The sequence below is a fragment of the Oryctolagus cuniculus genome, chromosome 13 (assembly GCF_051225735.1).
Source record: "Oryctolagus cuniculus isolate XC-2025 breed Fujian yellow rabbit chromosome 13, ASM5122573v1, whole genome shotgun sequence".
In the NCBI taxonomy this organism is placed as follows: Eukaryota; Metazoa; Chordata; class Mammalia; order Lagomorpha; family Leporidae; genus Oryctolagus; species Oryctolagus cuniculus.
In genome coordinates this window covers 66,415,677-66,442,269 of record NC_142879.1, presented here as the reverse complement: position 1 = coordinate 66,442,269, position 26,593 = coordinate 66,415,677, and the positions used below count along the sequence as shown (strand labels likewise).

Below are 26,593 nucleotides of genomic sequence, written 5' to 3'. Positions count from 1 at the left end.
TGTGTTTATTTTTCAGTCTCTTTACAGCAGTAGGACTCAGGCTTGGGAACATTGTTATTAATTCCTTATTTTGGAATATTCTGATCTCTATGAAGATACTTCAAGAATTTAATGGAAAACACGTATAATAAAAAAAACTTATGCATGAATTTTGAAGGTTTTTGTACCAAAATAAACTTGTCACTTGACTAACATGTGATACTTGTACATTTTTATGGGATGCAGTACAATATCTCAACACATATATACGGTGTAAACCAATCAACCTAGGCAGTTTCCTTACCTTTTCCTTGTGCTTGGAGCTCCCCTCTTCCAGTTCTTTATATAGTATAATAAAATATATTATTGTGGACTGTAGTCATTGCACTGTGCTAATTGAACACAAGAACTTACTAATTTGTATCAGAGTATGTTTTGGTATCTGTTATCCAACTTTCCCCATCTTTCTTCCCTGCTCCCATCCCAGCCCCTAGTAATCACTACTTTAAGTTCAGATCAACTGTGTTTTTTCAACTTCCATATGTGATAGAGGACATACAGTTTTTATCTTTCTGTGTCTGGCTTATTTTCCTTCATATTATGATCTCCAATTCCATCTGTTTTGCTGCAGATGTCAAGATTATTCTTTTATATCACTGAATATTATTCCATTGTATGTTTGTACTATTTTTTTTTCTGAATTTATTTGAGAAGGGGGAGAGAGAGAACGAACGAGCAAGCGAGAGCTCTCCTATCCATTGGTTTACTCCCCAGATACCTGTGGTGGCTGGGACTGGGCCAAGGCCGAAACCTGGAACTGGAAGTTCAATCCAGGTCTCTCATATGGGTGGTGGTGACCCAATTAATTGAATAATTATGCTGCCTCCTAGAGTCTATATTAACAGGAAGTTAGAATCAGGAACTAAGGTGCTATCAAATCCAGGTACTCCAGTATGGAATATGGATATGTCAACTAGAGTTTTAAGTACCAAACACCTTCCTCCCACCCTGTCCCATACACCCCACCACTGCCACCACCCACACACTATTTCTTTATCTGTTTATCCAGTGATGGACACCAAGGTTGGTTCCATGTCTTGGCTATTGTTCATAGTACTGCAATTAACATAGAAGTGCAGGTATTTCTTTTATATGCTCATTTCATTTCTTTTGGGTATATATACTGTGAAGTGGCATAGCTGGGTCATATGGTAGAGCTGTCCTTAAATTTTTTTTTTTTTACATTTTTTATTTTGAAGGAGGAGGGAGAGACAGACAGAGAAAGGGGAGAGAGAGAGAGAGAGAGACAGAGAGAGAGAGAAAGAGAGAGAGAGAGAGATGACTAACTTCCCAAATGCTTGCAGTGGCTGGGGCTGGACTGGGGCTTGTCCAGAGCCAGGAGCCTGGAACACAGTCCATGTTTCCCAAATAGATGTCAGGGATCTCAATTACTTGAATCTTCACTGCTTCCTCCTAAGGTCTGTATTGGTAGAAAGCTGGAGTCAGGAGCTTGAGCTGGGAATTGGATGTGGTCATTCCTGTGTACGACCTAAGCACCTTAACCACTGGACTAAAAGCTTGCTTCCAAACGGAACATATTTTTAAGGCTTTTTTTTTTTTTTTTTTTTTTTTTTTTGACAGGCAGAGTGGACAGTGAGAGAGAGAGACAAAGAGAAAGGTCTTCCTTTGCCATTGGTTCACCCTCCAATGACTGCTGCGGCCCGTGCGCTGCTGCCGGCGAACCGTGCTGATCCGAAGGCAGGAGCCAGGTACTTATCCTGGTCTCCCATGGGGTGCAGGGCCCAAACACTTGGGCCATCCTCCACTGCACTCCCTGGCCACAGCAGAAAGCTGGCCTGGAAGAGGGGCAACCGGGACAGAATCCGGCACCCTGACCTGGACTAGAACCTGGTGTGCCGGCGCCGCAAGGCGGAGGATTAGCCTAGTGAGCCGCGGTGCCGGCTTTTAAGGCATTTTTGATTCTTACTTGTTACCCTCATTTCAAAATTGCCCCATTGTGTAAAAAATATGACATTAAAAGGCAATTTAGGGCTGGTGCTGTGGCTCACTTGGCTAATCCTCCACCTGCGGCGCTGGCACTCTGGGTTTTAGTCCTGGTCGGGGCGCCAGTTCTGTCCCGGTTGCTCCTCTTCCAGTCCAGCTCTCTGCTGTGGCCTGGGAGTGCAGTGGAGGATGGCCCAGGTGCTTGGGCCCTGCACCCTCATGGGAGGCCAGGAGGAAGCACCTGCCTCCTGGCTTCGGATCGGCGCAGCTCTGGCCGTAGCAGCCACTTGGGGAGTGAACCAACAGAAGGAAGACCTTTCTCTCTGTCTCTCTCTCTCTTTCTTTTTTTTTTTTTTTCTACATAATTTTTATTTATTTATTTATTTTTTTTTAACTTTTATTTAATGAATATACGTTTCCAAAGTACGAATAATGGATTACTATGGCTTCCCCCCCATACCGTCCCTCCCACCCACAACCCTCCCCTTTCCCACTCCCTCTCCCCTTCCATTCACATCAAGATTCATTTTCGATTATCTTAATATACAGAAGATCAGCTTAGTATACATTAAGTAAGGATTTCAACAGTTTGCTCCCACACAGAAACATAAAGTGAAAAATAATAGATGATTTTTTTTAATGATGATGAAATCAGATCAGACCTATTGTCATGTTTAATCCCAGTGAGAGTCAAGTTGGGAGTTGATAGTTTCTTTTCTTTTCTTTTTTTTTTTTTTTTTTTTTTTTTACAGAGGATCAGTTTAGTATGCATTAAGTAAAGATTTCAACCGTTTGCACCCCATAGAAACACAAAGTGAAATATATTATTTGAGTACTCGTTATAGCATTAAATCTCAATGCACAGCACATTAAGGACAGAGATCCTACATGAGGAGTAAGTGCACAGTGACTCCTGTTGTTGACTTTACCAATTGACACTCCTGTCTATGGCATCAGTAATCTCCCTATGCTCCAGTCATGAGTTTCCAAGGCTATGGAAGCCCCTTGAGTTCTCTGACTCTTATCTTGTTTAGACAAGGTCATAGTCAAAGTGGAGGTTCTCTCCTCCCTTCAGAGAAAGGTACCTCCTTCTTTGAAGACCTGTTCTTTCCACTGAGATCTCACTCACAGAGATCTTTTGCCAGAGTGTCTTGGCTTTCCATGCCTGAAATACTCTCATGGGCTTTTCAGCCAGCTCCGAATGCCTTTAGGGCTGATTCTGAGGCCAGAGTGCTATTTAGGGCATCTGCCATTCTATGAGTCTGCTGAGTATCTCACTTCCCATGTTGGATCACTCTCCCCTTTATTTATTCTATCAGTTAGTGTTAGCAGGTACTCTCTCTCTCTTTCTAACTCTGCCTGTCCAAAAAAAAAAAAAAAAGAAAAAAAAAAGCAATTTAAAAATTTTAGGAATAGTCCGGCGCCGCGGCTCACTGGGCTAATCCTCTGCCTAGTGGTGCCGGCACACCGGGTTCTAGCCCCGGTCGGGGTTCTGGATTCTGTCCCGGTTGCCCCTCTTCCAGGCCAGCTCTCTGCTGTGGCCAGGGAGTGCAGTGGAGGATGGCCCAGGTGCTTGGGCCCTGCACCCCATGGGAGACCAGGAAAAGCACCTGGCTCCTGGCTCCTGCCATCGGATCAGTGCGGTGCCCCAGCCGCAGCGCGCCGGCCGCGGCAGCCGTTGGAGGGTGAACCAACGGCAAAGGAAGACCTTTCTCTCTGTCTCTCTCTCTCACTGTCCACTCTGCCTGTCAAAAAAATAAAATAAAATAAAATAAAAAAATAAATAAAATATACTATCTTAAAAAAATTTTAGGAATAGCAAGTTATTAAGAAAATAATAAACATGTGGTATACTGTCTATAGTCCTGGGAAGTACTGTAGCATTACATTAATAACTTCATGGCTCACTTAAGCTTTTATTCTTGCTCGCTTTTGCCTTGATCATGGTTCTTGCTTGTATACCTTGTAATCTTTTTATCTTACTTCTTATAATCTAGATTTTAAAAATATTTATTTATTTGAGAGGCAGAGAGAGACAGAACATTCATCTGCTAGTTCCCTCCCCACATGCCTACAATGGCTGGAACTGGGCTGGGGGCAGAAGCTGGGTGCCGGGAACACAATCCAGATCTCTGACGTGGTTTTTAGGAGCCCAGTCACTCGAGTTATCACATTTACCTTCCAGGGTCTACATCAGTAGGAAACTGGAGTCAGGAGCAGAGCTGGTCATTGAACACAGATACTTTGATATGTGATGTGCATCTCAACCAGCATCCCGACCAGATATTTTCAATGCCTACTATTCCTGGGCCAGAAAGTAGTCTTCCCTTGTAATGTGATTCACTTACCCTTGGTCAACTGTAGTGAATAAATATTAAATGGAAAATTCTAATAAGCAGTAGGTTTTAAATTACACATCTTTCTGAGGAGTGTGATGAAATCCTTGCTGTTCAGTCTGGGATGTGAATCATTTCTTTGTCCAAGTATCTGAGCTATATTATGCTACCTAGATACTTGCTGGTCACTTAGGAGTCATCTTGGTTATCAGATCAAATGTTGTGGTATCACAGTGATTGTGTTCAAGTAACTGTGACGCCAAGCACAAGAGTAGTGATGCTGGCAAATCAGATGTGCTAAAGAGACACCTTAACATGCTTCAAGTGTCATCTCACATCACCACAGGAAGAAAAGTTAGTAGAGTACACACACACTCACACGCACATTCACGCAACTTTTATAATACTATATTTTATGATTATTCTCTTTTATGAGTAGTTGTTATTAGTCTCCTACTGTGCCTAATTTACAAACTAGGTTTTATTATTGATGTATATATGTAGGGGAATACACAGTATATGAGTACATAGAGTTTTTGGTACTGTCTGCAATTTCAGGCATCCACTGGGGTCTTGGAATATTTCCCTCACAAATTATGGGGGACTACTGTACCCTTTGCCAATGCATGCTTTACTAAGACTTAGATATTTTGAATATGGAGATTCTTGGTGATGAAGTAAATTAGGGCTTCCTTTGTCAATTTTAAATAAGCAACCTTATGTAAAATATTAACTGCCAATTTTTAGTTTTCAATTTATTAAGTAACTAGAATGACTTCAATGCTATACTTCTCTTGATTGGTTTCTTTGTTACTCCATTTGATGTAACATGACACTGTGTGTCTGTATGTGTGTGTAAGGGCATTCTGACTAACTTTTACAGAGCAGGGCCATTTTGACCATCTTCCTAAAAGCAGCATCATGACAGCTTTTGTTTCTTTTTTCTTTTCTTTTTTCTTTCTTTCTTTTTTTTTTTTACAAGCAGAGTGGATAGTGAGAGAGAGAGACAGAGAGAAAGGTCTTCCTTTGCCGTTGGCGCTGCAGCCTGCGCACCGCGCTGATCCGAAGGCAAGAGCCAGGTACTTATCCTGGTCTCCCATGAGGGTGCAGGGCCCAAGTACTTGGGCCATCCTCCACTGCCCTCCCTGGCCACAGCAGAGAGCTGGCCTGGAAGAGGGGCAACCGGGACAGAATCCAGCGCCCTGACCGGGACTAGAACCCGGTGTGCCGGCGCCGCTAGGTGGAGGATTAGTCTAGTGAGCTGCGGCGCCAGCCAAATACTTTGTTTTGACTTCATGTATGATAATTTACACAAAAGCATTGATAATGCTTGCATCTCTTTCCCATTCTTTATCATCAGGTAGTGTCTTTAATCATTTTATTGCCATTCTATGGTTATTTGATCATGATAATTCTATATTTGTTGAAGTACTTAATATCTCCTCTTTTGGGACTGGTGATATGGTTCAGCAGGTTAAGCCACTCGTTAGGACTCTGCATCCCATTAGGGTAGTGCTGGTTCAAGTTCTAGCACCTCTGCTTCCAATCCAGCTTCCTGCTAATGTGCCTGGAAGATAGCACATGATGGTTCAAGTGCTTGGGCCCCTGCCACTCACATGGGAGACAAAGATGAAGTTACTGGTTCTTGGCCTCAACCTGTCCCAGACCTGGGTGTTTCAGGCATTTGGGGAGTGAACCAGTGAATATTAGATCTCTCTCAAGATGAAAATAAATAAATAACCGTAAAGAATGTTTAAAACTGCTCTTTTGTTTATAAGCATATATCCTAGGTTTACCGATTCTTCTAAATGTTTTCATCCTTAATACAAGAGTAAGAGATCTTACTCAGATTGCCTTTAAACCTTTATTTTATTTATTTATTTATTTTGACAGGCAGAGTGGACAGTGAGAGAGAGAGACAGAGAGAAAGGTCTTCCTTTGCCGTTGGTTCACCCTCCAATGGCCGCCGTGGCCAGTGCGCTGCGGCCAGCGCACCGCACTGGTCCGATGGCAGGAGCCAGGTACTTATCCTGGTCTCCCATGCGGGTGTAGGGCCCAAGCACTTGGGCCATCCTCCACTGCACTCCCTGGCCACAGCAGAAAGCTGGCCTGGAAGAGGGGCAACCGGGACAGAATCCGGTGCCCCGACTGTGACTAGAACCCGGTGTGCCGGCGCCACAAGGTGGAGGATTAGCCTAGTGAGCCGCAGCGCCGGCCCAGACTTTTTTTTAAAAGATTTTCATTTTTATTTATTTGAAAGTCAGAGTTACACACAGAGAGAAGGAGAGGCAGAAAGAGACAGAGAGGTCTTCCATCCACTGGTTCACTCCCCAATTGGCCACAACGGCCAGAGCTGCGCCTATCTGAAACCAGGAACCAGGAGCTGTCTCTGGGTCTCCCATGTGGGTGCAGAGGCCCAAGGATTTGAGCCATCTACTACTGCTTTCCCAGGCCATAGCATAGAGCTGGATCAGAAGTGGAGCAGCTGGGGCTTGAACTGGTGCCCATGTGGGATGCCAGCACTGCAGACGGTGGCTTTACTCACTATGCCACAGCACCAGCCCAACCAGACATTTTCTAAAAAATGCGTGCTCAACTAATGCTATTACTCATTGTAGTTCAGTGGTTTAGAAAGGTTAAATTGCTTAGTATCACATAGCTACTAAATGGTAAACTAAAACTCAGTTCCCAGCCATATGTCTCTAATGTTAATGATTTAACTGCTGTATTCTCTTTTAGTACCAGTTGTGGAATAAATACAGAGATAATCTGAGAGAAATTAATTTATAGAGCATGCAATCAAGAAGGGATTAAACTCAATTAAAAAAAAAAAAAACTCAGTAGAAGGGGGACAAGTTACATGACCAAGCAGTTGACAAAGTACGAGTGGTGAATGAACCTGAAAAGATGGTCGGATTTTTACTACTTATCAGGGCAATGCCTAGTAACAGTATAGTGAGATAACATTTCACACCCATCATATTCATAGTAAGTAAAGTGACTGATAGTTAAAAAACGTAAATGACTGACAAATACATGAAAAAATGTTCAATATTGCTAACCATTCACAGAATTGCAAACCAGAAACACAAAAAGGTATCATCTCGGTCCAGTTAGAATGGCTGTTGTCCAAAAGAAAAAAAATAACAAATGTTGGTGAAGGTAAGGATAAAAGGGAACTGTTACACAGTGGTGGTGGGAATATAATTAGTAGAGCCAAAATGAAGAATAGTTATAGGGATTCCTCAGAAAACTAGAAGTAGATCTACTGTTTGATCTGGCCATGCCCCTTTTTGAATATGTATCTACTGGAAATGATGTCAACATGTGAAAAAGATCCCTGCACCTCTATGTTCATTACAGTACTATTCACAATTGCCATGAGAGAGAAGTAATCTAGGTGTCCATCAACAGATGAATGAATAAAGATGTGTGTGTGCATATATGTATGTATATGCAACATAGTTGTAGTCTACCATAGAAAAGAATGAAATCCTGACAGTAGCAGCACAATGGGTGGAGCTGGAGATCTTTACATGTTAAGTGAAAGAAGCCAGACTCAGAAAGATAAATTCTGCATATTCTGTCTCATATGTGGAAGTTAATAATAATATGTTATTATATATATTTTATCATATTTTAAAATAGTGATTGCTAGAAGCTGGGAAGGGTAGAAGGGGAGGCTGGATAATGCTTACTGAACTACCAGGGTGAAGGGAACGGCTTTTGGTATTTTGTTGCATGGTAGGATGACTATGGCTCATGATGATATAAAATATCCTGTATAAAGAACTGGAAGAGGGGACTTGGAAGACTCCAATCACGAAGAAAAAGATAGGAAACAAAGGCTTACTGCCTGAGGACATTGGCTGAAGCTATGTATATGAGTTGAAAAGTTAGATGGTATCCTTAAAATGTGAAAAAAATTACATATTAATCTAAAAGTAAATTTTTTGACCAGAAAGTATTGGAGGATATAGATTTAAGGAAGCTTTCCTTGCGGGAGTTTAACTTTCTATAGGCACTTTGTAGAAACTGTCAGTATGAGGAATTGTTCAAGTTGTGCATTCTCACAGTTTGTCTACTTCAAGTTAAGTAAACACTTTCAGCAACAGAATGAAAAGGAGGTCTGGGGAACCTCTGTGGCAAGAGCAGTTTCTTTGAGGTCCTTTTAGGGATCTTTGTGAAAACTCTTTTTATAGCAATAGCTTGGTATTGCTTGTTTTTTCATTCATTCTCTCCTGAGTTTCCAGTATAGTTTTCCAGAAGCTACTTTGCAACAGATTAAATACATGAATATAAATGATAATATAATTGCCTTTAAGTAAGCCAGACTCTAAAGATATTTATGAAAATGTGAAATAGAGCCATTCCCCTCACTAATTTATTTTTATTTCATTTATTTTAATATTTATTTATTTGTTTGATAGGCAAGGTTACAGAGAGAGGGAAAGGGGGAGAGATAGAGAAACCTTCGATCTGCTAGTTCGCTCACGCAATATCTGCAACAGCTGGGGCTGAGCCAGGCTGAAGCCAGGAGCCAAGAGCGTCTTCTTGGTCTTCCATGTGGGTGGCAGAGGCCCAAGTACTTGGACCATCCTCCTCTCCCTTTCCAGGCACAGTATCAGGGAGCTGGATCATAATTGGAGCAGCAAGGGATTGAACTGGTTCCCAAATGGCAGCTCCAAGACAAGACTTTTTGATATACAAATGCTGGTTTGCTTTCAGGGCTTGCTTTCTTGTTCCATGACAAAATATTCCCATTTTTCTTTGGCCCCTCGTATACATATAGGCTCTACTTAACTACCTTAACATTACCCCCTCAAGAGAAGTAACCCATAATGTAACGGGCATAACATGAATGAAGATCCATTTTCTTCAGGGCTGACATGGGCATACAGCTGCTTGTGGATATTCTCTTACTGTCTGTTGTTTAATGATCAGAGGTGGCGTGGTAAATTATTGTCTTGTGCAGTCCAGAGGGCTGGTTCCATTGTCCAACAGGATAGGCTGGAAGCCCTGCCTTACATCCATCTGGAGCTGGATGGCTTTTATTTGCTGGTGCAGTCAAGGAGAGTTCCTTGCCAATGCACCAAGATATTGAAGCCAATGTGAACCCCAGGAACATGTTCTCTTGACCACAAAGTATGAGGCCAATGAATGAGTGAGAAAGCAGAGTTTTATTTAAAGAGTAAAGAGACAGAACTCTTGCTAGCCAGGAGGGGAAAGAGAGAGCCCACTAATTGATTTTTGTTTCAGAAAACAGTAGTTGTTTTTCATAAAAATATTTGTCAGCATGTTTTGGGATTATTGTGAATTAATAAATATTTAAAAATTTAATTATAATCTCTACTATATTAACTATTGGTATGTATAATAAAATAGATAAAATCTGTTTGATCCTTGTGTAATTTTTAAGTCCAGACTAACCAAAATGTTTTGGAAACTATTGTGTATGTCTATAATGTAAGTTAATGTTCATTATAGAGTAGTTTATAATCAAGACATTGCCTTCAATCAGTGTTCATTAATATGGACATGAAATCAATTCTATCAGTATATATTAGTAAAATAAATTGGTATATATATATAATATTTGTGTTTTTATATCTGAATCAAGCAGTGTATGTTTTATATGCCTTATCAGTGCCAACAAAATGGAATTGTTTGACAAACTAATCATTTTTCTTGCAAATGTTGCTTAGAATTAGATTTTAGTTAATATTGTATATCTGTTAACATTAACTTTAAAAGGCAGAAGAAGTAGTGATAGCATACACTACTCTATTTTCCCAGAATACACAACAAGCAGAATAGGACATCATCTTGTGGAATGTATGATATCTTTAGGCACATTATACTGTTTACGGAAAAGAAGTGAGCTCCATTAGTTTTATCTTTGTATGTATACTTCTCTTACGTGTTCTAAGCAGTTAACTTTTTTTCTCATTCAGTGGGTTTTTGTATCTGGGCATTTATTCTCATGATGTCATTTGTGGTGGGAAACTTGAAATGGATCAAAATTCTTGAATTAGAAGTTGATTTTTTTTAAAAAAGAAGATTTATTTATTGATTTGAGAGGCAGAGCTAGAGAGAGGCAGAGGCAGGGGTGGGGGGCCTGTCTTTGATCCACTGGTTCATTCCCCAAATGGCCACAATGGCCAGATCTGGGCCGATCCGAAGCCAGGAACCAGGAACTTCTTCTGGGTCTCCCACACAGTTGCAGGGGTCCAAACACTTGGGCCATCTTCTGCTGTTTTCCTAGGCCATTAGCAGAAAACTAGATGGTAAGTGGAACAGCTGGACCTTGAACAAGTGCCCATATGGGATGCTGGCACTGCAGGCGGTGGCTTTACCCTAATATGCTATAGCGCCAGCCCAGATATGATTCTTAATATTCCGGTAGGTATGTTTTATAAAGTCTGCTTGAAAAGTTAATTAACCAATGCTGAACCATTGCTCATGGAGATATATAGGGTTAGGTTCCTATGAGCCTCTGGTGACAATGTATTTGTCAACTGATTGAGATATACCTTTGTTTTATGTGCATTTCTGTTCAGACACCTTATTTAATGTATATTGTTAATTCTTTAACATTGAAATTATGGACAACACCACTATAACTCAGGTCTAAATGAAGCTTATCTAACACATGTGTAAGTGTTGTTTCTGTAAGGTACATCACGGCCACCTTGTGCTTAGGAACAATAGATAGCACTGGAGCACTATGCTTAGAGACCCTTTTAAGCTGTGACATCACTGACAAAAATGACAAAAGCATGGCACTAAGTGGACTGTGAAAAAGATACTTACCAATTGAGAGCTGAGACTGCGTCACCTTGTTTGACCTCACAGGAGAACACATACATTCAGTACTCATTTTGCCTTACCATGCATGTCCACTACTGACTACAGAAGTGCCACAACTGTTGATTTGGGGATTATAAACTTTAGTGAGTAGTTGGATTTATAAATAAGGAGACTGCAAATAACGAAGATTTACTGTATCCCTTTAAAATTCAGTAGCCAGAACTTGGATATAGCAACGGCCATGGGGCATGAAAGGTTTTTCTAGTTAAAACAGTCAGGATTAAATCCCCCGGTGCTGGCAGCCTACCCTGCAATCATGAGTTCTCTGTTTTCTTTTCTTTTCTTTCTTTCTTTTTCTTTTTTGGATTTATTTATTTATTTGAGAGGTAGAGTCACAGATGGAGAGAGGGAGAGGCAGAGAGAAGTCTTCCATCCGCCAGTTCACTCCCCAGATGGCCACAGTGGCAGGAGCTGGGCCATTCCAAAATCAGGAGCTGGGAGCCTCTGCCAGGTCTCCCACCTGGATGCAGGCCCCAAGTACTTGGGCCATACTCCACTGCTTTCCCAGGCCACCAACAGGGAGCTGGATTGGAAGTGGAGCAGCTAGAACTCAAACTATGTGGGATGCCAGCACCACAGGCGGAGGCTTAACATACTGCGCTACAACACCAGCTTCTCTCTGCTTTCTGACTCAGCCAGTCACAGTTCTCTTGTTAGGAGCAAGGTGATTATTGGGTAAATAATGAATAGTTACTACCCTGTGTCTAATCAAATGTTTGGCACTTTCCTTGTTGTTAAAAGAATGAGTCCATGAATGAATAGCAGGGCCATTTGATAAAATAGCCTTTGATTTCTGTCATATCTCATTTATTAAATATTTCTTCATTTCTGTCTAAACTGAAAAAAAAAATGGCCCAAAATCAAAGTAAAAGCTAAAACAAGAGAATAAAGAAGTTTTCGGGGCTGGCCCTATGGCTCAGTGGGTTAAAGTCCTGGCCTGAAGTGCTGGCATCCCATATGGGTGCTGGTTTGAGTCCTGGCTGCTCCTCTTCCGATCCAGCTCTCTGCTATGGCCTGGGAAGACAGTAGAAGATTGTCCAAGTCCTTGGGCCCCTGCACCCACATGGGAGACCCGGAAGAAACTCCTGATTCCTGGCTTCAGATCAGCACAGCTCTGGCCATTGTGGCCATCTGGGGAATGAACCAGTGGTAGAAAACCTCTCTTTCTGTCTCTACCTCTCTCTGTAACTCTTTCAAATAAATAAAATAAATCTTAGCAAAAAAAAAAAAAAAAAGTTTTACCTTAGTTGGGTGAACTTCAAATTCATGTAAGTCAAAGAAAATTATAAAATATGAAAAATATCAGAAAAAGGTTCAGTAACATCTGACAAATGTTTTTCCTCCTTTTACTATCAGCTCTTTTACTGAAATCAATTTTAAATTGTAGAATATGTTAAATCCAGAAATATTAGTCTTTTGTATATAGTATGATGATATTGATTTCACTCTTTTTTAAAAGTTTTATTTATTTATTTGAAAATTAGAGTTACAAAGCAGGGAGGAGAGAGAGAGAGATTGATCTTCCGTCCACTGGCTTACTCCCCAATGCCTGCAACAGCCAGAGCTGAACCAGCCTAAAGCCAGGAGCCTGAAACTGTATCTGGGTCTTCCATTTGAGTGGCAGGGGCACAGACACATGGGCCACCTTCTGCTGCTTTTTTCCCAGGTGATTAGCAGGGAGCTGGATTGGAAGTGGACCAGCCTGGAAGTGAGCTGGTGCCCATATAGATTTTTGGCTTTGTAAGCACTTGGTTTACCTGCTATCCCACAATACCAGTTCTGTTTCATTCATTTAAGTTGTCAGCTTTTCATGTTATCAAAACTAAGAACATTCCTAACATTATTTGTAGCAAATGTCAGTTAGAAATCAGTCATTAAGGAATAATTTAATTCTAATTTAAATTTTGTTGAAACAAAGTATGTATTTGTTTATTTTTCTAAATATTGGAATACATTGGAATTAAAATTAATCTGCCTATTTATCTGCTTGTCTTTTTCTCTCCATACCATACTTTAAAACAAAACCAGTGTAACATAGTTAACCAATACATGTTTCCTGTTCATTAATGTTTATGTTTAGTTGATTATGTAAGTAAAGTCATATTATTTTATAACACTGGGAAATGGAAAAAATGGAAGCAGGAAATCACCCCAGTTCATATCAGTCAAGGAAAAATTTCAACATTTTGGTCTACTTTTTTGTACATTGAAATAATTTAATTTTAGAAAATATGTATAATGTGAAAAATCCTAACATTTTAAGTAGCTTATTATTATATTATTATAAGTATATATAAGTGTTATATACAATATAATATATATAAGTATATCTAAGTATTATAAGTAGCTTATTATTATATTATCATTAGATTAAAGTGACTTCAGGAATAGAAATATATCATCTGTAGTTGCAGAGCAATAAATGAAGCAGCCAGAGTTAAGGGGTAGTTTTCTTAGATTGTTTTCTTCATTGTTTGCTTTCTTTAAAAAAAAAAAAAAGATTTATTTATTTATTTGAAAGTCAGAGTTACACAGAAAGAAGAGAGGCAGAGAGAGAGGTCCTCCATCCCATGGTCCACTCCCCAATTGGCCACAATGGCTGGAGCTGTGCTGATCCAAAGCCAGGAGCCAGGAGCTAGTTCTTCCAGGTCTCCCACGCAGGTGCAGGGTCCCGAGTGCTTGGGCCATCTTCTACTGCTTTACCAGGGCACAGCAGAGAGCTGGATTGGAAGTGGAGCAGCTGGGTCTTGAACTGGCACCCATTTGGGATGCCAGTGCTTCAGGTCAGGGCATTAACCCACTGTGCCACAGCACCGGCCCTGCATGGTTTACTTTCTGTGTATTCTTTACTTGAGAACATACTGAACCTGAATCCAAATTTTAGGGAGAAATTTTCTTTTTGTATGTTTCTAATTCCCTTTTTTGTGCATTTTCATCTTTTTTCCTATTTTTCCTAGGCCCTTTTAAATGTTTGACACTCCTATCTTTCCTTTTTGAGCCTACTCTAAGCAAAAAAATTTTTGTTCCTAAAATTCTCAGATGAGTGGAGAAAAGTATGCTTATCTGATTAAAGTAATTAATACTAAGTTGTCCTGCGCCGCGGCTCAATAGGCTAATCCTCTGCCTACAGCGCCGGCACACCGGGTTTTAGTCCCGGTCGGGGCGCCGGATTCTGTCCTGGTTGCCCCTCTTCCAGGCCAGCTCTCTGCTGTGGCCAGGGAGTGCATTGGAGGATGGTCCAAGTCCTTGGGCCCTGCACCCCATGGGAGACCAGGAGAAGCAACCGGCTCCTGGCTTCGGATCAGTGCGGTGCGCCGGCTGCAGCGCGCCGGCAGCGGCGGCCATAGGAGGGTGAACCAACGGCAAAGGAAAACCTCTCTCTCTCACTGTCCACTCTGCCTGTCAAAAAATAAAAATAAATAAAAAAAATACTAAGTTGCAAAGGACTTGTGCTCATTATATTTTGGAAGAATCTCTACATTTCATCACAAGATGTTCTGAAATTCAGATAGATGTTTCATAAGTAGAGTATGTGAAGATGATATTTTGGGGCCATGGACAGCCTTCTTTTTTTTAAGAGCTTGACATTGCTTTTATTTGTTTATTTTACTATCCATTTATTTATTTTTGTTTACTTTAAAGGCAAAGTTACAGAGAGGCAGAGGCAGAGAGAATGGACAGCCTTATTGAGCATACCATGTGCTCACCATGACCAGACAGGCATGAAACCATTGCACTAACCTCTATTAACTTCCACTTAATGACTTTTAGCAGATAAAGATTCTCTTTATAAAAACTGAGAATTTATAATTAATTGTAATACACTGACAGGTGTAACATTTCTTGTCTCTTAAGGCCTTGTAAGGTTTCTTACTTTGGGAATAGGTCAGCATGGTAGTCATTTTGTATCAGCTTACGGTGTCATTTAGTTTTGGAGCAGAGAAAATGAGTGATTTGATATTTCATTGTTTCTTGTTTACAAGAGGACTTGAAGCAACTTCTAGTTAAAAGTTAAAGGAAGGGCCAGTGCTGTGGCCATAGCTTACAGTACCAGCGTCTCATATGGGCACACTTTAAGTCCTAGCTGCTCCACTTTCTATCCAGGTCCGTGCTAATGAGCTTAGGAGTGTGGAAGATGGCTTAAGTGCTTGGGCTCCTGCATGCACATGGGAGACCTGGAAGAAGCTCCTGGCTTCTGGCCTAGTCCTGGCCCATCCCTCTTCCAGAGGATGAAAAATTTCTCTCTGTCTCTGCCTTCCTCTCTTTCTCTGTAGCTCTGCCTTTCAAATAAATAAATAAATAAGTCTTTTAAAAAAAGTTAAAGGAAGTAATGTTTGTGATTATAATACAGAAGAGCAAATTTTTGCTTAAATTAGCTAACAGAGTAAGATGATTCCTGCCCTCTGAAATGAACAGATTGCTACAATAAGATAGTGGTTTTTGGTTTTGTCCTCACTGAAGTTAATATAGAAACATGGTCCTCTTTTTCTTTTTTAAAAAGATTTATTTTATTTATTTGAAAGGCAGAGTTAGAGAGAGAGAGAGAGAGAGAGAGAGAGGTCTTCCGTCTGCTGGTTTACTCTCTAAATGAACGCAATGGCCAGAGCTGAGCTGATCTGAAGCTAGGAACCAGGAGCTTTTTCTGGGTCTCCCATGCTGGTACAGGGTACCCAGGACTTGAGCCATCTTCTACTGCTTTCCCAGGTCATAACAGAGAGTTGGATCAGAGGTGGAGCAGCCGGGACACGAACCAGTGCCTTTTTATGCTGTGTGATGGTTGTAATATCAACTTACATTGTTAAACAGTGTCTGCTTTCCATCTTGGGAAAAATCAGATTTTCTTTCTTCCTCATGTTTTTATTATTTTAGATTTCAGGAAGACTTAGAGAAATTGAATACATCTTTTACGTGACCAGCATTGTGTTACTAGACTAGGCTGAACAGGGTTTATATTTAGAAACACATGTATTATAACTATAACAAATCCCTCTTTTAGCAATTCATTTTGGTCATAGCTTTCTTTGGTCAACCCCTGTGTGCTTTTCCTGAAAAACAAGCCAGCTATACTTTGATATTTACCCTTATGTTATCAGTTTTCAGTTATTAGCTGTCAGAGTGACCTACAATATGTAATATGCAAAACCTTTTAAAGAAATACTGTTAATATGATCAAGTTTAAATCTGTGCTCTTAGGAAAATGTTAATTTGTTCCTTTTTATAAGCATTACTTAGTAGCACAAAGCAAACAGTGTGTTAGGAGTTGTAATTGCCTTTTAATGTTATTGAAGATTTAATAGTCTCCTGATTTTAATTTCCACAAATGAAATCTTCAAAAATATTTTTTTATTACTTCAAAGTTAGACTCCTTGAATTAGACTACTCTGAAATCAGTGATTCTGATCAAATTAAAAATAATAGTGTTAAAAGTAATAGCAATAGAAACTTCAATGAATGTAGCTTAAGTAGTGAAACAATTAGAATATCAGTTAAAATTTGAAATTAAAGCTTAGTGGGGCTGGTGCTGTGGTACAGTGGGTTGAAGCCCTGGCCTGAAGCACTGGCAACCCATGTGGGCACCAGTTCTAGTTCCTGCTGCTCCTCTTCTGGTCCAGCTCTCTGCTGTGGCCTGGGAAAGCAGTGGAGGACGGCCCAGGTCCTTGGGCCCCTGCGCCCACATGGGGAACCTGGAGGAGGCTCCTGGCTCCTGGCTTTGGATTGGTGTAGCTCTGGCCATTGTGCCCATCTAGGGAGTGAGCCAGTGGATGGAGGACCTCTCTCTATATATCTCTCTCTGCCTCTCCTCTCTCTGTCTCTACTTCTTTCTGTAACTCTCTTTCAAATAAATAAAATAAATCTTTAAAAAAAAAAAGAAATTACAGCTTAGTACTGTTGGTGCATGTGTGTTTCTAAGAGGTGGTACTAGTAAATCATATGCATAAATGGATATGGCTAGATTTGTGGTACTTGTAAATTCTGCTTTTTTAGCAACCCTGGAAGAGTCATATAAAAAAACTTTTTTTTTTAAATATTTATTTGAGAGACAAAGAGTTCCCATCTGCTAGTTTACTCCCTAGATGACCTCAAAGACCCTGGTTAGGGTTGAAGTCACGAGCCAGCAACTCAGTGCAGGTCTTTCATGCGGGTAGCAGGAGACCTGATTACTTGAGCCATCACCACTGCTCCTGTCTTAGGAAGGTCTGTGTTAGCAGGACCCTGAAGTCAGTAGCAAAGATAAGTATTGATTCTAGGTACTCTGGCTGTTAGACCAAATGCCTGCCACAGAAAAACATGTACTCAATAACCTCAGTTTTTTTTTTTTTTTTAAAGATTTGTCTATTTATTTGAAAGGCAGAGTTACAGAGAGAAATGGAGAAAGAGAGAGAAGGAGTATGCAAGTTTATACTGGTAGCAGGGTAGGCTTGGACTGGAGATTTTGAAATCTGAACTGCTAAACTGTTTTACTTCTTTTTCCTGTAGAACAGTCCTACAATCTTCTCCCATTTATTCTTGATCAGAAAGTAACTCTTCCTTTATATTATTTTGTGTCTTGTGGGGTCTGTGGCCCTTCTGGAAATATGGTTGTGTGTTATTGTTCATTCTCCAAGCGTGATTTGTTGATCTGTCCTTGACTGTGATCTCCTGAAAGCAGGAACTGTTGCAGTCATCTACGCAGGGCCTCATGTCGTGATTTCTTAAGGGCCAACTGGGAGGTGCGATGCCAGGGAACTATATATTCACTTTCCCTGAAATAGTAACCATTACTTTTTTTTGTTTTGTATTTTAAGTGTTAGAAATGTGAAATAAAGTGATAAGGAACATAGATAAATGAGTACAAATTAGTTCTGTTTTTCTACATTATGAATATACAGTTTTCAAAAAAGATTTATTTATTGTTTGAAAGTCATAGTTACAGAGAGGCAGAGACAGAGTGAGAGAGAGAGAGAGATCATCCACCCGGTGGTTCCCTCCCCAAATGGTCCAAATAGTTGGAGCTGAGCTGATCCGAAGCTAGGAGCCTGGAGCTTCTTCTGGTTCTTCAACTTGGTTCAGGGATCCAAGGACTTGGACCATCTTCTGCTGCTTTCCCAGAGCATTAACAGGGAGCTGGATCGGAAGTGCGGCAGCCAGGACTTGAACTGGCGCCCTTTTTGGATGCTGGCACTGCAGATGGTGGTTTTACTGGCTACACCACAGTGGCCCCGTGAATATATGTTATTTTGACCACATGGCTGCTTTGTATTAAAAACCATGTAATAGGTGGGTGGTGGATATGAATCTTTTTAATTTTCAAAAGGGCCTTTGGATTCAAATAAACATAATTACTATTTTGAAACAGATGTGGAAGATCCTTTTACTGTATTGTTCTAAATATTCATGCCAAAGGGAGATCTTACGTTTAGCATTTTTCAGTGCATTCTGTTTAGTTTTGGTAGAATAACATGGTTTTATTTGAGATGATTTCTTCCTCACAGTGTAGAATTTCATTTATTTCAGAAATTTCTATGGGAAAGAGCCAAATACTTGGCTACATGATGTTAACATTTTTAAAGAACCAGGATTTTAGATTTCAAAGATATTTACAAATATAAAATCTTGGGAGATATTTATGTAGTCTCTGTTTAAAAATTACATCTAGACTTTCTTAGTTACTTTTTGGTTTTCTTCATTTCTTCATTAAAAAGAATACATTATTCTTCATGTATTCTGTTTATGTTTTTTTAAGATTTATTTATTTGAAAGGAGGGGAGGGAGAGAGAAAGAGAGAGAGAGAGACAGACAGACATATCAATTGCTGGTTCACTCCCCAAATAGCTCCTACAGTCAGATCTGGGCCAGGAAGAAGTCAGAAGCCAGGAACTCCATCCAGGTTTCTCATATAGGTGACAGGAGCCCAAGTACTTAGGCCGTCTTCTGCCTTCCTAGACCCATTAGCAGGGAGCTGGATCAGAAGTAGAGAAGCCAGGACTCAAACTGTGAAATGGGATGCTGACAAGTCTGCTGCTGTGGAGTAGTGGGTTAAGCCTCTGCCTGTGGCACTGGCATCCCGTATGTGCACTGGTTTGAGTACTGGCCGCTCCACTTCTGATCCAACGCCCTGCTAATGGCCTAGGACAGCAGTGGAAGATGGCCCAGGTGGTTGGGCCCCTGTACCCATGTGGGAGACCTGGAAGGAATTCCTGTCTCCTGGCTTCAGATTTTCTCAGCTCTGGTTGTTGTGGCCATTTATGGAGTGAACTGGAGGATGGAATACCTCTCTCTCTCTCTCTCTTTCTCTCTCTGTAATTCTGCCTCTCAAACAAATAAGTCTTTTAAAAAAATGGAGTGCTGCCATTGCTAGCAGTGATTTAACTTGGTACACCATAATGTACCAAGTTAAATTTTTTTTTAATTTATTAAATTATTTTATTTTTTTAAATTTATTATATTCATTTGAAAGCAGAGTTAGAGAGAGAGAGGGAGAGAGAGATCCTGCATCTGCTGGTTCACTCCCCACAGTGAGGGCTGAGCCAGGGTGAAGCCAGGAGCTTCATCCAGATCTACTCTGGGTGGCAGGGGACAAATACTTGGGCCATCTTCTGCTGCTTTTTCCAGGCCATTAGCAAAGAGCTGGATCGGAAGTGGAGTATCTAGGACATGAACTGGCACCCATATGAGATGCTGGCATATTGAATTTCATGTGGGGAGATTAGGAAGTGAAATTTTTAATCTAAAAGGGAATCTCTATACTTAAATTTATGTTAGAAAGAACAGTAGTAATAGTGGTAGTGAATGTACTTACTACCACTTACCTATATGCTTAAAAATGTTCAAAGCTGTAAGTTTTATTCATGTATATTTTGCCATAATTTGAAAAAAGAACAGACATTATGTAAATATCTCACATTGAAGGTGAGAAATCTTAAGGAACCATCCATATGGAGTGAGCATAGCATATTGGCTTCAATATGTTGATTTATGTTTTCTGTCAGCTGTATACAATTGTGTATCTCACTCTTCTCCTAATGTGGAATTAATTGTTTTAACAGGAAGGAAAAGCTGATGCGATGCTCTCAATGCCGAGTTGCCAAATACTGCAGCGCTAAGTGTCAGGTAAGACTGCACAGCTGTGTGTAAGTGAAACCTTCACATTACCTCCTCTTAAATATGTCCTCCCTAGAACCTGGGAGTCTATTTCTATTTCTTTAAATCTTTGACTGACTTCTGTGTTTTCTTTTTCCTTTAGTGTTTATTAAAAGATTTATTTTATTATTTATTTGAAAGACAGAGGTACAGAGAGGCAGGAGAAGAGAGAGGGAGAGAGAGAGAGAGATTGTGAGCGAGCGAGCGAGCTTCCATCTGCTGGTTCACTCCTCAGCTGGCCATAATAGCCAGAGCTGCTCCATTCTGAAGCCAGGAGCCAGGAGCTTCTTCTGGGTCTCCCACATGGGTGCAGGGGCCCAAGGACTTGAGCCATCTTCCATTGCTTTCCCAGGCCACAGCAGAGAGCTGGATCAGAGGTGGAGCAGCCGGGAAATTAACTGGTGCCCATATGGGATACTGGCACTACAGGTGGTGGCTTTATCCGCTATGCCACAGTGCCAGCCCCTTTCCTTAAGTTTTTATTTTTTTTATTTTATTTTTTTTATTTTTTGACAGGCAGAGTGGACAGTGAGAGAGAGAGACAGAGAGAAAGGTCTTCCTTTGCCGTTGGTTCACCCTCCAATGGCCGCCGCGGCCGGCGCACCGTGCTGATCCGATGGCAGGAGCCAGGAGCCAGGTGCTTTTCCTGGTCTCCCATGGGGTGCAGGGCCCAAGCACCTGGGCCATCCTCCACTGCACTCCCTGGCCACAGCAGAGAGCTGGCCTGGAAGAGGGGCAACCGGGACAGAATCCGGCGCCCCAACCAGGACTAGAACCCGGTGTGCCGGCGCCACTAGGCGGAGGATTAGCCTAGTGAGCCGCGGCGCCGGCCCCTTTCCTTCAGTTTTAAAATTAGTGTATGTACAAGATTGGGAATTGTGGTAGCTACTATGTGAAAGGAAATGTCTACTGTCCATTTTTTTGCCCCGATCTCAAACCCATGTGTATTTGCAGCATTTTCTTGTGTAAACACATTTATTTATCTATATTCTATGTTGAAAAAACAGACATAGATTATTCCTGCACAAATTCTTACATATCTAGATTTTCTTATATCCCTTCATCTATATAGAGTTATATTTTGTATCAGCCCAAATGTTACATTACTGAATGCACCATAGTCATAATATCTTCATTAATGAATGCTTACATTTTCTTGGTATTTGCTTCTGATACAACCAGGAATGCGGGATTTAGGCATGAGCAGGGCACTAGAACCAGGGCAGAGAATCTGAAACAATTTACCCTCTTCGGCTGTTTTTCAGAGACTGCAAGAAAGCTTAGCTTGCAACATTGCTTCTTGAAGAGGTACTCTCTTTTGGGAACCACCTTCATACTGTGTTCTTCACTTGCCCCAAGTAAATAAAGTTTTCCTCTTAGCAACTCTGGAGGCTGAATAGTGAGACTCGCAGTGAATGGACCCCATTGAGTCCACTAACACTACTAATGGTGTACTCAGCATCAATTTTTAAAAAAAATTAAAAAATTTATTATTTTTATAAAGATTTATTTTATTTATTTGAAAGTTAGGGTTACAGAGAGAGAGGGAAAGACACAAAGAGAGTGAGAAATTTTCTAATTGCTGCTTCATTACACAAATGGCCTTAATGACGGGTGCTGGGCCAAGCCGGAGCCAGGAGCCAGGAGCCAGGAGCCAGGAGCTTTATCCAGGTATTCCATATGGGTACAGGGACCCCAGTAGTTGGGCCATCTTGCTGCTGTCCCAGGCATATTAGTAGGGAGCTCATTCAGAAGGAGGAGCAGCTTTGACTAGACCTGGCATCGACAGCAGGTGTCAGCATTGCAGACTGCAGTTAAACCCATTGTGCCACAGCTCAGGCCCATCCTGCATCAATTTTTACACATTTTTATACATTTCTGCATCTGAATTATAGGGTAAATTCTTCCTAGTCATATTAATTAGTAAAAGATTATGAAGGGTTTTCAAAAATTTCAAGAAACTGAACATTATGAAATTTGTATGAAACATGTATGAATTTCTAAATTTTTTGCACCAAAGAACAGTAATTTTTTAAAAGATTGATTCATTTGACAGAGTTACACAGAGAGAGAAGGACAGGCAGAGAGAGAGAGAGAGGTCTTCCATCCGCTGGCCCACTCCCCAACTGGCCACAATGGCCGTAGCTGCGCCAATCTGAAGCCAGAAGCCAGGAGCTGCCCCCGGGTCTTCCATGTGCGTGAAGGGACCCAAGGACTTGGGCCATCCTCCACTGCTCTCCCAGGCCACAGCAGAGAGCCGGATGGGAAGTGGAGCAGCCGGGACTAGAACTGGCACCCACATGGGATGCCGGCACTGCAGGGTCGGCCCCGTCTGCCACACCACAGCCCCAGCCCCTACACTGACCTTTTAATTTCATCTTTCTATTAATGTTCTAGTAATTTCTATTAATTCTATACAATATATAGTTGTATATGCATTTTGAATTTTATTTATTTAGTTATTTTTTGACAGGCAGAGTGGACAGTGAGAGAGAGAGACAGAGAGAAAGGTCTTCCTTTGCCGTTGGTTCACCCTCCAAAGGCCGCTGCGGCTGGCGCGCTATGGCCGGTGCATCGCGCTGCTCCGATGGCAGGAGCCAGGAGCCAGGTGCTTTTCCTGGTCTCCCATGGGGTGCAGGGCCCAAGCACTTGGGCCATCCTCCACTGCACTCCCTGGCCACAGCAGAGAGCTGGCCTGGAGAGGGGCAACCGGGACAGAATCTGGCACCCCGACCGGGACTAGAACCCGGTGTGCTGGAGCTGCAAGGTGGAGGATTAGCCTAGTGAGCCGCGGCGCCGGCCCTGCATTTTGAATTTTTAAAGATACTGTCAAATTGCCCTCTAAGACTTTGAGTTAATTACAACAAGTACCATTAACACCTGAATTCTTTAAAGGATGTATAATTAATACTCAGCTTGACCTTTTCTTCCAACCTATGATTAACCATTTAGTAAGAAATCTAATTATGGTCCAGTGAATTACATTAAAAGTTCCACTTAGAGCTTTTGTGTCTGTGTCACCTGCCTCTCACTATTCACCCATCCATTTTGTTACTTATTTTGTGTGTAGGTGTGTAGGTGTGTATTTGTGCACACACATGGAGTTCCTTTTTTTCAGTCTAGACCATGCTTATCTGAGTGATATTCTATCTCACTTTCTGCTTTGAAAGTAACTTAATCAGCATATAAATTGATTTTTTATTTTTTAATTTTTTGTTTTGAATTTTTTTGGACAGGCAGAGTGGACAGTGAGAGAGAGAGAGAGAGAGAGAAAGGTCTTCCTTTTCCGTTGGTTCATCCCCCGATGGCCGCTATGGCCAGAGCACTGCGCTGATCCGAAGCCAGGAGCCAGGTGGTTCTCCTGGTCTCCCATGGGGTGCAGGGCCCAAGCACTTGGGCCATCCTCCATTGCGCTCCCGGGCCACAGCAGAGAGCTGGACTAGAAGAGGAGCAACCGGGACAGAATCTGGCTCCTCAACTGGGCTAGAACCTGGTGTGCCAGCACCGCAGGCGGAGGATTAGCCTATTGCGCCGCGGCGCTGGCCTAAATTGATTTTTTACAGATTTATTTATATATTTGAAAGATAGTGACAAAGGAGAAGGAGGGGAGAGAGATAGAAACTTCCACCTGCTGGTTTATTCCCAAAGGGCAACAATGTCTGGGGGTGGTTTGGACTGATGTTAGGGGCCAAGAACTCCATCCAGGTCTCCCACGTGGGCCGCAGGGGCCTAAGTACTTCTGCCATCATCTACTGTCTTCTCAGGTGAAAAAGCAGGAACCTAGATTGGAACTGCAGCAACTGGGACTTGAACTGCACCCTGACATGGTATATTGATATTGCCTATGGTGGCTTAATCTACTGCAACACAATACCAGCCCCAAGTTAAGTGATATTTTTATAAAATAAAGTATAGGGGCTGGTGCTGTGTCGTAGTGGGTAAAGCCACTGTTTGCAGTGCTGGCACTTCAAGTAGACACTGCTTTGAGTCCTGGCTGGTCCACTTATGATCCAGCTTCCTGCTAATGCACCTGGTCCAAGTCCTTGGGCCCCTGCACCCACATAGGGTACTCAGAAGAAGCTCTTGGCTCCTGGCATCAGCCTGGCCCAGCCTCAGCTGTTGTGGCAATTTGGGAAATAAACCAGCGCTAGAAGATCTGTCTGTCTGGCTGTCTCTCAATTTCTCTGTAATTTTGTCTTTCAAATAAATAAATAAATCTTTTAAAAAAAGAGTCACGATGGCGGAATTGGGAGGGAGCTTACTGCTCTAGTCTAGAGGAAGATAACTAAATAATATGCAGAGAGTGCAATTTCAGGACAGTTATGGAGAAGATGGCAGAGAAAACTCCATGCACATTAGAGGGATGTTGTGGACCTATGTGGAGGTGTAGTCCTGCACAACTCAGGACCCCAACAGCTGAAAGCCTCACTATAAGCTTTGGAATGAGGTGAGAACAGACTGCAGCAGCCCAAGCCCCTGGTGATAAAGCTGTGGGAAGAGTCTGGAGTTCAGTCTAGCTTGGAGCACTGTGGGGGACAGTGTACCTGCCAACCTAGAGGCAAAACAAAGGGGGTAGGTTTCTCTCTCCATGACCACCTGGCGCTAGCATCCTGGAACCAGCGGAGAGAGGGCGGACACAATTTTGGACATTTGCAACAGCTATGCAAGCTCTTGTCCATGCTCCCAGCATTCAGCAAAGAGGAGAAGCCTGAATCTGGCTGGGAGAATTGACAGGGGCCTGGGAGATCGTGACTGTGGTAACCTTGTATGCTGGGACTGTGAAAACACTGTGGCTACATGGGAGGGCTCAGGGTGTGGCTGGGACATTGAACAGTCACTGTGGGCAGCTCCACATGCTTGGGGCTCCCTGATTCCCTCCTGAGGGTCATTGCTGCAGGATCTGTATTCACACTGAGGACTGCATAGATCCTTTTTGTAGTTCTTGTGGCAGCACAGATAAAATTGTACCCAGTGGGGCTAGCATCCAGGCATTGGTCTCCTTTGAGGAGAAGAGGTGAGCATGAGACTAGGTCAACAGACCTGAACAAATCTCCCTTCTGATTAAAAATTAAAAAAAAAAAAAAGATGAGATTTATTTGGTGTCACCTAAGATACTCCCCTCACCATGGAGCACTGAACAGAGCTCTCTGACCACACCTTGTACATGGCTCTGGGAATTCACTTTAAGAACAGACAATCCACTAAGCCACAGAGGCATAGTTCAAAGATAAAAACCGTCACAAGGAAAAAACAACAAGTACCACCAGAAATGCCTAATAATAAACACAGCAATTCGAGAAACAAGAATAAGGAGACAACATGATGCCCTCCAAAGGAAACAAAACTTCAATACTAGAATGTGAAGATGAAGAGATTGATGAAATGCCAGGAACAGAATGCAAAAAATTGATCATAGGATTACTTAGAAGTAATCAGAAGCAAATTCATGAGCTAAAGAAATCTGTACATGACATGAATAAAAATTTTTCACACGAAATTGAGATTTTAAACAGAAATGAAAATGAAATATTAGAAATGAAGAATTCAATAGGACAAATAAAATTATGTTTTAAAGCCTTTCGTATAGACTCGGTGATGCAGAAGAAAGAATATCTGATTTATAAGATAAATCTCTGGAAATTTTAATAAGAGCAAAAACAAAAAATAAGAAAACTAAAAATGTGTTGGAGATTCATGGGATACTATCAAATGACCCAACATATAGGAGCTTCTAAAGGCACAGAAAGAATGGATTAGAAATAACTACAGAACACTTAGCTAATATGGAGAAATAAAGGGACGTCCAAGTACATGAAACACATAGAACTCCTCATAGACATGACCAGAAAAGATCTTAACTACACATACTGTAATCAAACTCTCCACAGTAAAACATAAAGAAAAAATTCTAAAATGTGCTCGAGAGAAATGCCAGATTACTTTCAGAAGATCTGTAATTAGACTCACAGCTGACTTCTTGTCAGAACTCTACAGGCTAGGAGAGAATGATGAGATATATTCCAAATCTTAGGAGAAAAAAACTGTCAACCCAGAATACTAGCAGAGTACTCTGATTACTCTGTAAAGCTCTCATTTATGAATGATGGTGAAATAAAGACCTTCCATAACAAACAGAAGTTGAGAGAACTTGTCACCACTCATCCAGCTTTACAAAACATGCTTAAGGATGTGCTACACACAGAAACACTGACACAATGTCATTACTATGCAAGAAGGTGAAGGCAGAAAATCTCCCAGTAAAAGAACCAAGGAACCCCAAAGTA

At 41.5% G+C, this 26,593-nt stretch overlaps 1 protein-coding gene across 2 annotated transcripts in view; it reads left to right on the top strand.

Moving 5' to 3' along the window:
* SMYD3 (SET and MYND domain containing 3) overlaps window positions 1-26,593 on the top strand; it is a 780,787-nt gene that overhangs the window by 158,626 nt on the left and 595,568 nt on the right. For both annotated transcript variants that reach the window (XM_002717632.6, XM_089311674.1), the window contains exon 2: window positions 20,216-20,279. In XM_002717632.6, the coding sequence (XP_002717678.3) occupies window positions 20,216-20,279 (64 nt within the window). The remainder of the gene's footprint in view (window positions 1-20,215; window positions 20,280-26,593) is intronic.